Source organism: Eurosta solidaginis, chromosome 2 (assembly GCF_040869045.1).
Source record: "Eurosta solidaginis isolate ZX-2024a chromosome 2, ASM4086904v1, whole genome shotgun sequence".
Lineage (NCBI taxonomy): Eukaryota > Metazoa > Arthropoda > Insecta > Diptera > Tephritidae > Eurosta > Eurosta solidaginis.
Genome location: NC_090320.1, coordinates 282,456,942 through 282,475,738, shown reverse-complemented (window position 1 = coordinate 282,475,738; position 18,797 = coordinate 282,456,942). Strand labels below are relative to the sequence as shown.

The 18,797-nt window shown below is 42.0% G+C and overlaps 1 protein-coding gene across 15 annotated transcripts in view; it reads left to right on the top strand.

The window, feature by feature from the left end:
- Positions 1-1,380: 1,380 nt before the first annotated feature.
- The window catches only part of LOC137241066 (P protein-like), a 61,421-nt gene continuing 44,004 nt past the window's right edge, over positions 1,381-18,797 (top strand). The window contains exons 1-3 of one of the 15 annotated variants that reach the window (XM_067768243.1): positions 1,381-1,756; positions 1,865-2,028; positions 11,074-11,350. In XM_067768243.1, coding sequence (XP_067624344.1) covers positions 1,981-2,028; positions 11,074-11,350 — 325 coding nt within the window. In that variant the 5' untranslated portion in view covers positions 1,381-1,756; positions 1,865-1,980. The other 14 variants (XM_067768258.1, XM_067768257.1, XM_067768254.1 and 11 more) reach the window with 14 other exon arrangements.

Here is an 18,797-nt window from a genome sequence, read left to right as displayed (position 1 = left end):
GTATGGGAGATATATATTATAGTGGTCCGATCCTACCGGATCCGACAAATGTCTAATATAAAAAAAATACATCCTTGTGCCACATTTCATTGAGATATCTCAAAATTTGAGGGACTAGTTAGCGTTCAAACAGACAGACGGACGGACGGACAGACTGGCATGGCTATATCAACTCAGTTCGTCGCCCTGATAAATTCGGTATACTTAATGGTGAGTCTATCTTCTATATTTCTTAAAGTTACAAACATGGGACCAAAGTTAACATACCATTTCATGTTCATGAAAGCTATAAAAAATGCTGAAGAAACAGAAACTTAGAAAATTTTGTCGAATTACGTCTTGACAAGTTATGGCGGAAAAGTGTCAAAACTGAATATTTTTGTATTATAAATACGACCAGGAAAGGGAATAAGGACAAAGCGGGTGAACAAAGGTTTATTTATTTCTCTCAATACAAAATAGCTATTTAGTGAAATTAGCATCTAAATATTCTTTATAACGCTCAAAGAAAACAAATGTTTCGAAGTCAAAGATGATGGGGACGAAGTACGGAAAGTGAAGAGAGAAAGAAAAGGGAGAAGGGAAAGAAGATGGAAAATAAGGTAAATTAGGGCGACACGGAAAAGGGAGTAGAGAAAGGAAGATATAGGGGCATGGAAATAGAAATTGAATGCTAAAGAAAGAGAAGAAGGGAGAGAGAAAGAGCGAGGAGAGGTCTGCAAAAGAATGGCCAGAGAAAGAAGGAAGAAACATGAGCAAATAAACAGGGAAGATTTATTTCGGAGATTTATTTATTTCTCTACTTAGATAATAGTTATTAATGAGATAACCATTCTTTAAAAATCTCAAACAAAATTAAGGTATCTCTTAAAAAAACATATTTATTTCATGATGGCAAAAACTTGCTACCTATTTTGAGTCCCTGATGATAGTACTTTATGCCATGAAAACTCACAACAAAACATTCAATGTCAGTGTCAAGCGAATGTCCGCCAAGAAAATTACCAACGATATGGAGCACATGCTTGAACCACACTGCTCAACAATCACAAGAAAATCTGAGTAGGTTAGAGCTTTTTTTTAGCTTTTCACGCGCAGTTATGGGGGTGTGTAAACTAACCAAATTGTATTAGGCGCTGGAAGTTTACAGAGAAATGTTACTGCTGCTGCTGAGTAACAGTGAATTACGCGCATAGGCAAAGAATCACAGGAAATCAACACAACTACAAACGCACTGAAAAACACATCTCTTTAAACAGACAGCGGAAACTATAAATGTACGAAGTCAGCTAAACTGGCAAGTATGTTGCTGACAGCGTCGTTAGCAGAGTAGTTGCAGCAATGCAACAGAAATAATAAAAACAATGCGCACTGAAACCGTTGAAATGCTGTGCAACAAAGTGAATACAAATTAGTCGTGTGGCAAACGCTGACTGCTCAAGTTGCTAAAATTTATTTAATTGCGGGGCTAATACATTTTTTTTTTAAAGTGTGAAGGTCGTGTAGAGAGTTGATAAAAACAGCTGTTGAGCAGGAGCAGCGAATGAAGATAGACTTGTGGGCATCTCTAAGTAAATACTTACATACATACATGCGTAAATATGTGAAAAAAAGTTGTGTGCTGCTTAAAACGTAATAAATGATGTTGCGAGCAAATTATCTGTAAAAGCTGGGTATAGCAGAAGAAGAACTTTTAAAAAAATTACGCGTTCAAAACTGTGTCGAGACTTGTGATAGCCTCTATAGCCGCAATCAGGTTAGGTCTTAAAAGAATAAAAAAAAAAAATCAAAAATCTTTGAATCTTTTTTACAACATGCTAAAAATATGAGGTCACAAATGAATTGGTAATGTGTTTATTTTCAGTGCGTAAAAAAGACTTTTATAGAAATTTATTAATAAAAAGCTAAATTAATATACAAAAGGCAGCGTAATACTTTTGTATTGCATCACAAAGCTTGAACTCATTTTGATGGACAAGAATGCATGAAGCTGAAACGTTTTTTTCAGTTTTGCTTTTACTTTGTTGGGTATTTATTTACTTATCTGGACTTATGACTTATTTACACCTCAGTATGAAGCCTTTTGAACACACACTAACTCGTGTACGAATATTTTGTCATTGTACACAGTTAAGTCAGACTGAATAGAGACGATTTTTGATTAAGGCGCAAAGAGTTTTCTGAGCTTCAAAGCAAGGTGGCAACCCTTTTGTTGAAGTAAGATATGTTGGAATGGGCCAAGATTCTAGATGGACAAAGTTATTTCTCATGTCTAGTTAGTAAACAATGCAATTTTTGCAAGTTTTCTGTTGCCGATATCGAATATGATGGGTTAGGTTAGGTAAGGTAGCTGCCCTGGTAGGGGAAGCGCACTTGGAACCCATGAAGGTGCGTTATGATACCATATCAAACAACCGTGACGTAAGCTTAAGCTACTTAGAAAACACAGCGTAGCTGTTTCGAATAACACAGAAATCAGCCTTGATCCAAGTAAGTCCCGACCGAAATACTTTCGCCTAGACTTGGCAAAAGCTGAACAATCTAATCTAATCTAATATATTATAAATGGGAAAGTTTGGATGTTTGTCTTTGCGACTCAATCACGCAAGAACGGCTGGACCGATTTGGATGAAATTTTGCACACATATAGCCAATAGTCCAGAAGGCTCTACTAGCTATATATTTTTCAAAAGGGGCGTGGTCCCCGCCCCCTAGGAACAGTTATAATTTAATTATTATATTTTTTCGTCTTTGCGACTGAATCACGCCAGAATGGCTACACGGATTTTGATGAAATTTGGGACAAAGACAGTAGTCTACTAGCGAAATTTTTTTCGAGCAATTACTTTTTAATAATTTTTACACATTATAACTTTCCGTATACTGGCCTTCACCAATACCACAGACTCAAGGGGTCAAATAAGTCGAGGGCTTACAAAGGGAGCAGTGACACCCTCGGCCCGTCCCCCTTTTTCTCCCCCTCTGGTATAAAATCTAAAAATTGTTATAACTGAATATAAATTTTCTCCTAAATCAATAGTTTTTGGTATCTGGCACATACAGATCGAGATCTAAACAAACGAGCAGCGATACTTCTCCTCCCGCAATCCGCCCTCCATCAATTGTTTTTATTAGCACGCTTTAATAGCTTTACCTGTATGTTTCTTTGTAACTCTTCATTCGCTCAAACGCGCCTGCTGCCTTATTAAAATTGTTCTACAATTAGCCTCGCCTTATTTGTAATCTCTTTGGGGTCATATCGAGACCATTCCGGGATCATTTTTGGATGGTTTTCGGGATCCGTCCGGGATCCCGCCGGGGTCATTTCGGGACTTTTTCGGTACTATTTCGGGATCATTTTGGGACCCTTCCGGGATCATTTCTGTATAGTTTTCGGGATCCGTCCGGGATCCCGTCGGCGTTATTTTGGATATTTTCGGGACTATTCCGGGATCATTTCGGGACTATTTCGCACTAATTTAGGGACCTTTCCGGCATTATTTCTAGATGGGTTTCGGGATCCGTTCGGCATCCCGTCGGGGTATTTTCGGGATCATTTGCGTACCTTTGAGAGATAAATTCTTGATGGTTTCCGGGATCATTACGGGACTTTTTCGGGGTCATTTTGGGTCCCTTCCGCCATCATTTCTAGATGGTTTTCGGGATCCGTCCGGGATCACGTCGGGGTCATTCGGGGCTTTTTTGGGATCATTTGGGGTTCCTTCCGGCAGCATTTCTGGATGGTTTCCGGGATCCGTCCGGGATCATTTCGGGAATATTAGGGGATCATTTGAAGACCTTTCCGGCATCATTTCTGCATAGTTTCCGGGATCCGTCGGGGATAATTTCGGGACTATTAGGGGATCATTTGAAGACCTTTCCGGCATCATTTCTGCATAGTTTCCTGGATTCGTCGGCGATCTCGACGGGGTTATTTCGGGACTTTTTCTCGACTAATACGGGATCATTTGGGACACCCTTTCGGCATCATTTCTGGATGGTTTTCGGGATCCGTCCGGGATACCGTCAGGGTCATTTCGGGACTTTTTGTCGACTAATACGGAATTATTTGGGGACCCTTTCGGCATCATTTCTGGATGGTTTTCGGGATCCGTCCGGGATCATTTCGGGACTATTAGGGGATCATTTGAAGACCTTTCCGGTATCATTTTTGCAAAGTTTCCGGGATCCGTCGGGGATCTCGACGGGGTAATTTCGGGATTATTTCGGCATCATTTCTGCATAGTTTCCGGGGTTCGTCTGGGATACCGTCGCGGTCATTTCGGGACTTTTTCTCGACTAATACGGGATCATTTGGGACACTCTTTCGGCATCATTTCTGGATGGTGTTCGGGATCCGTCCGGGATCCCGTCAGGGTCATTTCGGGCCTTTTTCTCGGCTAATACGGGATTATTTGGGGACCCTTTCGGCATCATTTCTGGATGGTTTTCGGGATCCGTCCGGGATCATTTCGGGACTATTAGGGGATCATTTGAAGACCTTTTCGGCATCAATTCTGCATAGTTTCCGAGATTCGAAGGGGATCTCGACGGGGTCATTTCGGATCATTTGGGTCCCTTCCGGCATCATTTCTGGATGGTTTTCGGGATCCGTCCGAGATCCCGTCGGGGAAATTTGGGGACCATTAGTGGATCATTTGAGGACCTTTCCGGCATCATTTCTGGATAGTTTTCGGAATCCGTCCGGGATCCCGTCGGGGTCATTTTGGGACTTTTCGGGATCATTTGGGGTCCCTGCCGGCATCATTTCTGGATGGTTTTCGGGATTCGTCCGGGATCCCATCCGAGTCATTTCGGGACTTTTTCTCGACTAATACGGGATCATTTGGGGACCCTTTCGGCATCATTTCTGGACGGTCTTCGGGATCCGTCCGGGATCCCGTCAGGGAAATTTGGGGACTATTAGTGGATCATTTGAGGACCTTTCCGGCATAATTTCTGGATAGTTTTCGGAATCCCACCGGGATCCCGTCGGGGTCATTTTGGGACTTTTCGGGATCATTTGGGGTCCCTTCCGGCATCATTTCTGGATGGTTTTCGGGATTAGTTCGGGATCCCGTCGAGGTCATTTCGGGACTTTTTCGGGATCATTTGAGGTCCCTTCCAGCATCATTTCTGCATAGTTTCCGGGATCCGTCGGCGCTCTCGACGGGGTCATTTCGGGACAATTTCGGGATAATTTGTGGTACCTACCGGGATCACATCTGGATGGTTTTCGGTATCCGTCCGGGATCCCGTCGGGGTCATTTCGGGAATTTTTCGGGATCATTTGGGGTCCCTTCCGGCATCATTTCTGGATGGTTTTCGGGATCCGTCCGGGATCCCGTCGGGGTCGTTTTGGGACTTTTTCGGGATCATTTGGGTCCCTTCCGGCATTATTTCTGGATGGTTTTCGGGATCCGTCCGGGATCATTTAGAGACTATTAGGGGATCATTTGAAGACCTTTCCGGCATCAATTCTGCATAGTTTCCGGGATCCGTCGGGGATCTCGACGGGGTCATTTCGGGACTATTTCGGGATGATTCGTATGGGATCTCGACGGGGTCATTTCGGGACAATTTCGGGATCATTTGGGGTACCTACCGGGATCACATCTGAATGGTTTTCGGTATCCGTCCGGGAACCCGTCAGGGTAAGTTTGGAACTATTAGGGGATCATTTGAGGACCTTTCCGGCATCATTTCTGGATAGTTTTCGGGATCCATCCGGGATCCCGTCGGGGTCAATTCGGGACTATTTCGCGATCATTTAGGGACCTTTCCGGCATCATTTCTGGTCGGTTTTCGGGATGTGTCGGGGATCCCGTCGGGGTCATTTCTCGACTAATATGGGATTATTTGGGAACCCTTCCGGCATCATTTCTGGATGGGTTTCGGGATCTGTACGGGAACCCAACAGGGTAATTTCGGGACTTTTTCTGCAATATTACGGGATCATATGGGGTCCCTCTTGGCATCAATTCTGGATGCGTTTCGGGATCCGTTCGGGATCCCATCAGGGTCATTTCGGGACTATTTCGGAATCGTTTTGGGAACCCTCCTGGTTAATTTCTGGATGATTTTCGGGATTTGTCCAGGTTCCCGTCGGCATCATTCCACCACTTCCAATGCACTTCCGGCCAGAAGGATCGTGGAACTCTGCAAGACGGGGTATCCGCACAACTTTTGCTTGCTGACTCGATGCACATCTATGCAGAAGCAGACCACAGGTAGCCAGCGGAATTCCGAAATTCCTACAGCCATCTTCATCTGGTTCAATTGTACCGATGCGGGCTAAGGGACCCGCTTGACATTTGCTCGGTATATCACGATGGCCCGGGACCCAGACAATCTTAATCATGAATTAATTCTATGCAATCGTAAGCGAAGTCAGACACTCCCAGACCAGATTAGATCGCACTATAGTTGGATAGCATTTCATCCACAGCATCATTATTCGCAGCAATTTCCGTTTAAAAGGCGCAGCAGTGATTATCCAACCTTAACTTGCGGCTTACATTTAGCTCTTGACTGGGCTGAAGGTTGCACAGGGAATATAGTCCGACCTCTTAGGGATAAATTTGAACATGGAAAGAAGGCTGGAGTGCCCGAAGTCAGAAAGCCCATAGACAATATCACGAAGCCTTACCAAAGATCGGGTCGCGGCCGTCTTTCCCGCGATATCTACTGCAAGTTTATATGTTCAGAAAAACATTGAATGCCAAGGTAAGTGTTGTTCTAAGAGCGCCGCTGATACCAACCAGTGCCGTTCGTTGTTGCTGAAACTATTTGTCTTACTTACTTACTTACTTAATTGGCGCTTAACCGTCTAAACGGTTATGGCCGTCCAACAAGGCGCGCCAGTCGCTCCTTCGCTTCGCCAACCGGCGCCAATTGGTCACACCAAGGGAGTTTAAATCGTTTTCCACCTGGTCCTTCCAACGGAGTGGGGCCGCCCTTTACCTCTGCTTCCATAGGCGGGTTCCGATAGAAACACTTTCTTGGCCGGAGCATCATCTTTCATTCGCATAACATGGCCTAGCCAGCGCAGCCGCTGCGTTTTAATTCGCTGGACTATGTTGATGTCTGCGTATAGCTAGTACAGCTCATCATTAAATCTTCTTCGGTACTCGCCATCGCCAACGCATAGAGGTCCATAAATCTTTCGAATAACTTTTCTCTCGAACACTCCCAAAGCCGCTTCATCTGCTATTGTCATGGTCCATGCTTCTGCCCCATATAGCAGGACGGGTACGATAAGTGACTTGTAGAGTATGATTTTCGTTCGCCGAGAGAGGACTTTACTTTTCAATTGCCTACCTAGTCCAAAGTAGCATTTATTGGCCAGATTGATTCTTCGTTGGATTTCAGTGCTGATGTTGTTGCTAGTGTTGATGCTGGTTCCCAAAACGATTAAAACTAAACTATTTGTCTAAGTTAGAAAATTTCGAGCTAGACCAAAGTTAGGGTAGAGCAACATCTGCCGGGTCTGGTAGTAGCATTATACTTAATTTTTTGAAAATTTTATATGACGCAAATTGGCAAACTGTAAGGTTTTTACCGTTGGGCATGTAATTTTCGGTTCCACTGAACTTAAGACTTATTTGCATCAATTTCAATTAACAAATTTAAATTAAGGTGGCTCTATTAATTCGTCTGAAGCTGTAAATGCAGTATTTTAAAAATTAATTTCTTAATGGTTTTTAAAATTTTTCGCCAGCGTAAACAAATATAACCTAAAAAATGCAATAAAAATTGAGTGAAACAAAACAAATTAAGGCCCGGTTTTTCAGTAGTTGGTTAAGCTAAGCTTAAACTTTAGTCAAATTTAAACTCCACTTAAACGACTGAGCATTTTTCAGTCACAGTTTAAGGCCGCGTTTGGGGGTAGGCTTTTTATACCGCAGCACTGTTTTTTTGTTATCTAGATAATTTGTAGATACGGCAACAGTTGGATTTTGTTTACCCAACAACATGGAAAAAAAATTTCTCCAGCCTTTGAAAAATATATATCTAGTTCCAGAGCTGATATCCAACATCGTGCTGTAATTGTTCATAAACCAGATAGTTATTAAGTTGTTATCCAACTTCATTCTCCAATCACTATTCAACCTTTGAGAAATTTGTTAAATGTAGAGTTCTTGAGTTGAACTCCAACGCCATTCTCAAATTATTTTCCGACCTTTGAGAGATTTTGTGAAATGCACAGCTTTCAAATATTTTCCCCAGTTTATATCCTACTTTGGATACCGAGTTGAGGTGGGTTGAATAAAAATCTTCCCCGAGGTGGTACCACCAAAACCAACAGCTGTTTATTGTAAAAATTAAACACCTGGTTGATAGCAGCAAAGAAGCGCTATTAATTAAAAATAAGTTATACATATTTTGTTTTCTTGAAAATACTGTAGCATTGTAATCTAATATTTGAGTCCAGTGAGAGAACCACACATAAATACAAGTTGGGAACTATATTGTTTTTAACTTAAGTAATAGCATTTTTTGCTTTATAAAAAATTTCCTTTTTTGCTCAGAACGTTAGGATTCTCAAGATGAGTCCTGTTTCGAAGCAACTTTTGCCTTGTTACTTGTCATCAACATGAGATCTAGTGGTACTTAAGCCGAAATGCGTGTTAAGTATATTCGACGTCATTGCCAACAAACGCAAATAATTGATAGGTTAACTAGAGTTTAACTCTGTCACATCGGCCGCCTAAGCTCAGCTTAAATTTCAGTTAAAATTTACTGAAAAACTGCAGAATAAGTTTAAACGTAGTTTAACTGACAAACTGCGTTGAACTTGTACTGAAAACCCGGGCCTAAGAGATTAATGAAAATGCAAAACAGTAATATGAAGAAACAAGTAAGGAAGGCTAAGTTCGGGTGTAACCGAACATTACATACTCAGCTGAGAGCTTTGGAGACAAAATAAGGGAAAAACACCATTTTGCAAAATGAACCTAGGGTAACGCTGGAATGTGTTTGTATGAAATGTGTATCAAATGAAAGGTGTTAATGAGTATTTTAAAAGGGAGTGGGCCTTAGTTCTATAGGTGGACGCCTTTTCGAGATATCGCAATAATGGTGGACCAGGGGTGACTCTAGAGTGTGTTTGTACGATATGGATATCAAATTAAAAGTATTAATGAGGGTTTTAAAAGGGAGTAGCCCTTAGTTGTATATGTGAAGCGTTTTCGAGATATCGACCAAAAAGTGGACCAGGATGACCCAGAACATCTTCTGATGGGTACCGCTAAGTTATTTTTACATGTCATACCACGAACAGTACTCCAGCCAAGATTCCAAGTGCTTTTGATTTCGCCCTGCAAAAAATTTTCATTTTCTTCTACTTAATATGGTAGGTGTCACACCCATTTTACAAAGTTTTTTCTAAAGTTATATTTTGCGTCAATAAACCAATCCAATTACCATGTTTCATCTCTTTTTTCATATTTGGTACAGAATTATGCCATTTTTTTCATTTTTCGTAATTTTTGATATCGGAAAAGTGGGCGTGGTCATAGTCGGATTTCGGCCATATTTTATTCCAAGATAAAGTGACTTCAGATAAGTACGTGAACTAAGTTTAGTTAAGATATATCGTTTATTGCGCAAATTATCGTGTTAACGGCCGAGCGGAAGGACAGACGGACGACTGTGTATAAAAACTGGGCGTGGCTTCAACCGATTTCGCCCATCTTCACAGAAAACAGTTACTGTCATAGAATCTATTTCCCTACCAAATTTCACAAGGATTGGTAAATTTTTGTTTTACTTATGGCATTAAAAGTATTCTAGACGAATTAAACGAAAAAGGGCGGAGTTACGCCCATTTTAAATTTTCTTTTATCTTTGTATTTTGTTGCACCATATCATTACTGGAGTCGAATGTTGACATAATTTACTGTAAAGATATTAAATTTTTGTTAAAATTTGACTTTTAAACAATTTTTTTTTAAAAGCGGGCGTGTTCGTCATCCGATTTCGCTAATTTTTATTTAGCACACATATAGTAAAAAGAGTAACGTGCCTACCAAATTTCATAATGATATGTTCAATGACTGCCAAATTACAGCTTGCAAAACTTTTAAATTACCTTCTTTTAAAAGTGGTCGGTGCCACGCCCATTGTCCAAAATTTTTCTTATTTTCTATTTTGCGTTACAAGGTCAACGCGCCTACCAAGTTTCATCGCTTTATCCATCTTTGGTAATGAATTATCGCACTTTTTCGGTTTTTCGAAATTTTCGATATCGAAAAAGTGGGCGTGGTTGTAGTCCGATTTCGTTCATTTTAAATGGCGATCTGAGATTAGCGCCCAGCGTACCAAATGTCATCAAGATACCTCAAAATTTACTCAAGTTATCGTGTTTACAGACGGACGGACAGACGGACGGACGGACATGGCTAAATGAATTTCTTTTTTCACCCAAATCATTTTGATATATAGAAGTCTATATCTATCTCGATTAGTTTATACCGTTACGGATTACCGTTATGCGAACACAGTTAATATACTCTGTGAGATCTGCTCAGCTAAGTATAAAAATGCATATGTATAAGTTGAAGACATACACAGACATGGGTTTGCACTATCCTTTTGACAGTGTAGAAGTGTATGCGCAACGAAAATCGCGCCAATACATTTAACAAAAACAGCGCAGCGGCGTAATCTCTTTAATTTACGATATAAACAAAACAAACTATTTTAATGTCATTTTAATTGGACAAATCACATAAATATCTCAGGCAGCAACAAATAAAGCAAAAAGATGTCTTTATATTAAACTTAGGTATTTTAATTAATATCAAGTGTTAGATAAACAAAAGAGCTTGTGTGAATGTAATAATCAGTGGGTTGGAAAGCATGTGCTTTAATATGCGTTTCAATTTAAAGATGAAGTGCCATAAAAATAAGAAATAAAAAAGGAAAAAGGGGGAAAAAAACTGACTACCCACCTAACACTTAAACCACTAACAACTCATTTTTCAAAGTAACCAGTACGCTGCTCAACCTACAAGAACTGCAATTCTTTGCTCATAAATATATCCCCCTACATTTTTGACTACCTTCAAGTTAATACCTCAACAAAACTCCGTTCCAATCAATATGGGTATAAAGGATAAAATACGCGATCTCAAGAATGGCATCAGTCCAAATCATAGCTACAGCAGCGACAAGCCAACAACACCATCCAAGGTGATAGATTTATTGAAACCACATTCCAGTCGCAGTTTAATGACACCCGGCCAAGTCACTGAACAGACATTGCAGGTGTGGCGCGCTTTACCGCCACAAATACGACATGATCCGAGTATGGTGTCCTTTCAAATGGAAAATGAGCGATTACATGGTGAGTAAAATAAAATGTGCATTATTTTGTTTATTAATAGTGAAAAGAAAAAGAAACAATCATACAGTTTCAATTATTACTGCAATGCAATTTTCTGTTGATAGCCAATTACTTGCTTCTATGCATCTATGGATTCTATGGATCTTTACATTTCTAATCAATATTTGATTAGATTTGGTGCTTTATAGAATTTTTGATTTGCAACACTTTTACAAAAGTTACAGAAATGTCTATGCAACAAACAAAAACAAACCACGAAAGTTTCACTAATTGTTGAGGAAACACCAAGACAATTCTTACAATGGAAATTCCTTGCATCCCTTCCTCAAATTGTCATCCTCCCAGCAGATCCTTGCAGCGGGACTGCGCCATATTCTCCTGCTCCGGGAAGCTATCGAACCCAATCCGGGGTCAGAACACTATCCCGGCCCAGATAAATGGTTTTGCTATGTGTGCTGGAAAATAATCTTTTTAGGATGGCCACACTCTTGCGGTTGTGTTATGTGTAAGGGACGGTTACATCGCGTGGGGTGTTCTGGACTAGATCCTAAAACCCGTCTACTCCGCAATTTTTGCAAATCTTTTGGCACCTTATTGTTCATGGCCTCTGTAATACTGCAGTTATGCTTTAATGGGTTAACTGCGAAGACCGCGGAGATAGTCGATTTTATGAAGCGGCACAATGTACGGATTTCTGCGAACCCAAAGACTAAATTCACGGCTAGATCTAGTTTGAAGATCTACTCTGGGTACAACGTCCACAGAAAAAATCGCGAGAGCGGAAATGCAGACGGACTCACATTTATCACCCACCACTAAGTGCAATATAATCAATTTGATCCCGACATCGGTCATAGGGACAATTTCCTGGCACGTCAAGCAATATTTGTACGGTCAGGTGATGCAAATATAGAAATTATCAATATCTACATCCCTCCTGTCACCTGTCGCCCCAGTGAATACTACTCTGACATAAGCGCACAACTCACTGGTGAAAATAACATTATTCTAGGCGGTTTCTACAGGCGGACAGCAGGGGTGAAATGTGAGCGGACCAAATAGATGAAACGGCATTCACCACGATAAACGGAAACGCCCCTACTGGTATGGCATGAAACTGTCTTAGTTCGCCAGATATTTCCTTCGTGAGCGCAGAACTTGTTAACTGCGTCAACTGGCAGCCGATGAGAACATTGGCAATGGGAACCATTGGTGGTGGGACACTTAATCCCTAAGTGATATGGAGTAAAAAGCCTAACGAGGTACTTAGATGAATCAATAGCCTCCATATACAAAATTAGACTGAAAAGTCTTGCACAATAGATCTGCACAAAGGTCGCAGTTTCTCCGGACCTAGTAATAATAATAATTTGCAACCGGCCACCTACCCATACTCCTTTCCCTTGAGCGATAAGCCGACTTTATCACTACTGAAAAAAGCATTTTCATCAACTTCAAAAAAGGAAAGAGGGAAGACTACAAAACATTAAATGTTTATTTGATAATAGATCTGATTAGGGGAAGCATAATATTAGTGAAAACTCGATTTTGTTGTAACTCGACCTTGGCTATTATTGCTTGTTGTCACGGAATTACGGATTCTCCAACTTCCCAGTTTTCAAACAAAATTTTTTCATTGCCAAAACAATAATTTATTCAACAAAAGGAACTTTTGCAGTAAATGCAACCATTACAAAGAAATTAATCGATATAGGAAAAATAAGAAATATATAAGAAAAGTAGCCGGTATTGGAAATGCAACCAGTCTAAGAGGAGTAATAGTTTCGAACCAAACGTGCTATTTTGTCCAGCAGTGTTAGGACAAAATAGTACTGCTTGACCATTGTATGGAGTTCTTCTTTTGTTTCTCTCTTGGGGTAACTGATTTCAAACGTACCTTCAAATTTCCTCTAGCAGCTGGAGATTTTTAAATATGGGTATCACACAACAAGTAAGGAAGGCTAAGTTCGGGTGTAACCGAACATAACATACCCAGATGGGAGCTTTGGAGACTAAATTGTCTTTTTCATGCATACATACAAATGGTAATACTAAAGAGTGGAGCAACTTGATATCTTTCTTCAGCTATCAATTCGTTTTATTTGAATTATTTTTTTTAAATATAAAAATTTGGCTAAATTTGAACGCATTTCTTTATCATTTTTATTTTAAATCACCCCTGATATATTTTCGAAGCGCTCTTAATTATGAGTCCGATAAGAGTCCGAAATTGAATACCAAGAGTGACATTCCTTTGTCAAATAAGGAAAAATCACCATGTAGGAAAATGAACAAAGGGTAACCCTGGAATGTGTTTGTATGACATGGGTATCAAATGAAAGGTATTAAAGAGTATTTTAAAAGAGAGTGGGCCTTTGTTCTATAGATGGACGTCTTTTCGAGATATCGCCATAAAGGTGGACCAGGGGTGACTCTAGAATGTGTTTGTACGATACTTTGGCGAGATGTTCAATTGAATAGCAACTGTTTTGCATTCGTTTAAAATTGTTTCCCATTGGTTCCTGATCAACTTCAAATCAGTTAATAAAGCATCTAGATGTCGGACCTCAACATCTATGGTGGCGTCTCTAGCTTGGTGGACCACGTTTCTTTTATTAATGGTAGTCAGTATTCTGGACCAAATTGAGGACAGCAAGATACATTCGAACTTGTTGATGTACTTGAGAATGCCGGTAACATCGCCGTATGCCTGAGCACTCAAATTTGGCTTTTGGCTGAAAGACTATGAAGAGAGCTCGGTAAATTTTTTTTTAGGATGTCCCATCGTTGTGGATTGCTGCTGAAAATAGTAAAACATTTTTGTACAACTCCGGAGAAAGTAAATTCAGACTGTGGGTTGCACAAGGCGAGTAATCAGCATTCGAGTTTTTGTCGAGAATGTGACGTAATGCTCCGTTGTAAGCTCCTTTCATATTGGCGCCGTTGTCGTACCCTTGTGCACGACAATCTTCAATCAAGTATGGCAAATTAGATCAGCGAGTTTCTGACCAGTTTTTTGGTTACAAGTCACGAAAGCCAAAAACCGTTCTTGAATTGTAAAATATGTTGCTTTCGAATTGAAATGGAGGTAGCGCAAAATGAACGTAGTCTCTTCAACGTGGCTATCATCAGGCGTAAGTAACATTAACGATAATAGGAAAATACTTGGCTTTCTTGCTTTGATCTAATATAGTTTCCCTCACTTGTATTGCATAAATTTCTATAAACTCGTTCTGAATATCTGGGGAAAAATAGTGAACTTGTAAACGTTTGTGCTGCTGTTGTGAAATCCTAACTTTCTCCAAATGATCTCTAAGTATTGGATCATAATGGCTTATGAGATCTTAGATGCCCAAAAATTTCCATCGTTTTGAGTTTCAGTGATTAGCTGTTCATTGATAAGTGTTGCAATTGTGACCTCCTTTCGAATTATATTTTGTAAAGATCGCCATTGAATATAGCTTGCAGTTCCCTGACCCTCATACGCTAAAGCTGCACTGCATAACAGGAGAATATTTTGTCGCTTTCGTAAATTTTTGAAGTTTTTCGCGGTGCGACTGACTGCCCAATACTCCTTGAGAGGTAGGTAGGTTGAACTGGCCGGTCCATGAGGACCTCACATAGACTGATTGAGTCAGTAGTGTTACCAGAAGTTTGTTTTAACGACCAAACTGAAAAACCCTATCAAAAACCAGGACCTATGTTATAAAATAACTCCGTCCTCTTGGCAAATACTAGAAGCTTCCTAGGACTTAAGCCACTTGCTGCTTCTAGATCTGACAGCTGTACCACTCCTAATAGCTGGAGTCTTAGCCTGGCAAGTGCAGGGCACGAGCACAGAACGTGCTCGCTCGTTTCCTCCTCCAACCCGCACTTCCTACATCTGCTATCACTGACCAAGCCTAGTTTAAAGGCATGTGCCGCCAGAAGGCAGTGTCCAGTCAGAATACCCGTCATGAGTCTACAGTCCTCTCTTTTTAATGATAGGAGCAACTGTGTTAGTCTAAGGTTGTAAGACCTACACATAATCTTCGACACTTTACAGCCCCGCGGTTGAACCCACGCCTTTCCCGCTTGGTCGATCATGTGCACCTCTCGCCTTCGCTTAATCTAGCCCAATCTAATTGGGACATCTACGGAGCAAGCTTCAAGGGATGCGCCCTTTTTAGCTAGTTCGTCCGCTTTTTCATTCGCTCAAGCTGCCCCGAAGTACCGAGCCTGGTTGCGGTCGTTAACGCTTTGTTCTTTGCTACCAGGTCTACATATGGGATGTGCAAAATGGCATACAGTGCAGCCGTCGGGGTTGTTTTCAGGGCTCCCGTAATGCTAAGCATCGATAGTCTGCATACCCCCTCTAATTTTTTGAGGTATGTCCCTTTTTTGACCCTCTCCCTCACGTTGAGCTTCCATGACAGCTTACTGTCTAGGATGATTCCTAAGTATTTTGTGCAAGGTTTCTCCTGTAAGGTCACCCCTCCTAACTTAGGCCTGGTCCAATTTGGGACCTTGTACCTCTTTGTAACCAAGACCATAATCGTCTTCTCCGCACTGAGTTTCAACCCGACATTAGATGCCCAGGTACGAATATCGCGAAGCGCCCGATCCATCAAAGAACTTATGGTTGGAAGGCACTTTCCACTTATGACAATTGCACCGTCATCTGCGTAAGCCGTAACTTTTACGGGTCCCTCATCGAATTGTCTGAGCAGTTGGTTGATGACCAGCGTCCACAGCAGAGGTGATAGCACCCCTCCCTGCGGCGTGCCCCTGCCACTGATTTCGTGGCCTCGTAGAATCCCCATTGTGATGTAACCTTTCTGCAATTTAACATGCAGCCGATCCATCTGATTAAGGCAGGATGTACTTTAATGTAATTAAGACCATCCATAATCGCCCATTTTGCAACATTATTGAAAGCCCCGGCAATGTCCAAGAAGACTCCTAGAGCATACTCCTTATATTCCAGGGATTTCTCTATGTTTATTACCACCCTATGCAATGCGGTGTCTACCGACTTGCCTTTGGTGTACGCATGCTGTGTTGTGGAGAGCAGCTTTTCATCCACGTTGGACTTTATGTACACATCTATCAGCCTCTCAAAGGTATTGAGCAGAAATAATGTTAAGCTAATGGGTCTATAGTCTTTGGAATACATGTGACCGATCTTCCCCGCCTTTGGTAGAAAAGCTACACGAGCAGTTCTCCAAGAGTGCGGTACATGATTCAGTCGTATGCACACATCGAATATTATTTTAAGCCATTCCACGACCGCCCTACTTGAGACTTGTAGCATGGCCGGGAATATACCATACTTAGAAAACGGCTTCACTGTCCACTCGATCTTGGTATATGTCACCAAGCCCGGCAATACTAGATCCGTGATCGAAGTGTGAGTGATGTCTGCTGGCTCCTCTAAACCGTCTCTTTCTTTATTAGTCTCTGGACTATGTTTTCCTTTGCTAGGACTTTTTTCAACCGTGCTGTTTCGCTGGAGCACTCTATGTCCGTACAGAAACTTTTCCATAATTTTCTCTTCGCCCTGGTAATTTCACGCTTGTAGATCCTCAGTAGATCCCTGTACTCGTCCCGACACGCTTCGCTTTCCGCGGTCTTTGCGAGCTTAAATATTTCTTTAACCTGTCTTCTTAGAAGTCTCAGCTCATTGCTCCACCATGGCGGCTTTGCTTTTCCTCTGAATCTTCTTAGAGGGCAAGCTTTGTTATACGCAGTCATAAGCGTCCTTGTTAGGAATTCATTCGACTCCTCCAGTTCCTCTACATTAGCAACCTCTTTGGGTTGTCCCAGTTTTGTTTCTACATGTTTCTGGAATTTAGTCAAGTTCGTTGACCTAGGGTTTCTAAAGGTTCCTCCCTTCTCTACCCTCTTTAGGGGGATGTTGAAGCTGATATACGCATCGTCGGAGAAGGATGGTCTATCAAGAACCATCCAATCATACCTTGATATATCACGCTCGGAGCTCAATGTAATATCCAGAACATTGCTGGATGTTGGACCAATGTATGTAGGGACATTTCCCCTGTTGGCTATCTGCAAATTGGTTTGCAGGATGTAACAAAACAGAGATTCGCCTCTCTCGTTCGTATCTGCTCTTCCCCACGCATTGTGGTGCGCATTTGCATCTGCGTCTATGACCAACCGCCCTTTTCGCCCTTCCTCCTGTACTAGCCTTTTGCACTCCATCGGTGGGACCTCCGCAGCATGGGCCATGTAGCAGGACGCCAGGATAAATGCCTGCTTATTCTTTTGCTCAACGGCAACCGCTACGAGATCCTCAGTGGTGTAATAAGGCAGCATATATGAATGCAGCTGTTTCCTTACCATTACTACAGCTTGCACCCGTCCTTCCGTTTGCGCGTAGTAAACGCCAAACCTGCACGCGTTAAGTCCAGAAACCTTTCCTCCCGATAAGAGCCACGGCTCCTGGATCAGCGCCACGGCAAACGAACCCTCCTCAAGGGTTAGGAGGAGTTCGCTCGACGCCACTTTACTGTGTTGGAGGTTTATCTGTAGGACTCGCAGCACCATTGGGCTGTTTGTCCCCCTCTAGCACCTTCGTCTTGACGTCGTGGTCCTCCCCTTGCCCTTTTGGTTTAGAGTATTCGAGGCCCCCTTCAGCCTCTCGTGACTGTTGTGCAGGGTGTTCCTCTGTGCGAGTCACAGCACCATTTAGCGGTTGGTCCTGTTCTAGCACGTTCGTGGTGACGTCGGGGACCTCCACCTGTCTTTTTTCCCTTAGGCTTTTGAGGTCCTTTTCGACTTCGCCCACCTCTAGCGTGTTAGGGTTTTTATCCTCGGGACTTCTTTTCCTGAGCCGCATGTAAATTTTGCCAGTGCCAAAGGACATTTTACCAAGCTGCGTGTACAAAATATCCTCCGCCTGCTTGTTTATTTGGAAGATGTAGATTTGACCATCCTCGGTAGGCCGAGATACAGTAAGTACCTTCCCATCCTGTGTCGGTATGTTCGGATTCTGATTCTGCAGAAGTCGCAGTGTATCCTCCGGCTTCATCACGCATGGTATCCATACCTTAACCTTTGGTACCGTGGGGATTTGCGCTTTATACACCACCTCAAACCGCGCGTTCGTGCCTTGCCTTTGGAGGTTTGGAACCACTTCCTCCAGCCACTGCAAGCTCGCGATGTTGTCGCACGCTATCATCTTCACACCGTTATACCATCCCCCCGAATCAAAAGTTGGAAGGGGCTTACGTGGTTGTTCTCCACCTTTCAGTAGTCATTTGTCCGAAAGGACTGCTACGATCAACCAGCGCCACAGTCAGTGACTGCTTTGCCACATCACTCATCTTCTCGGGAAAAGCAGGAGTCTTAGTGTTATCTCCCTTTGGCACCTCCGAGAAAGCCGGAGTCTTAGTGTTATCTCCCTTTGGCCTATCTCCTACTTCCTTAATTGAAACTTCCTTCTGAC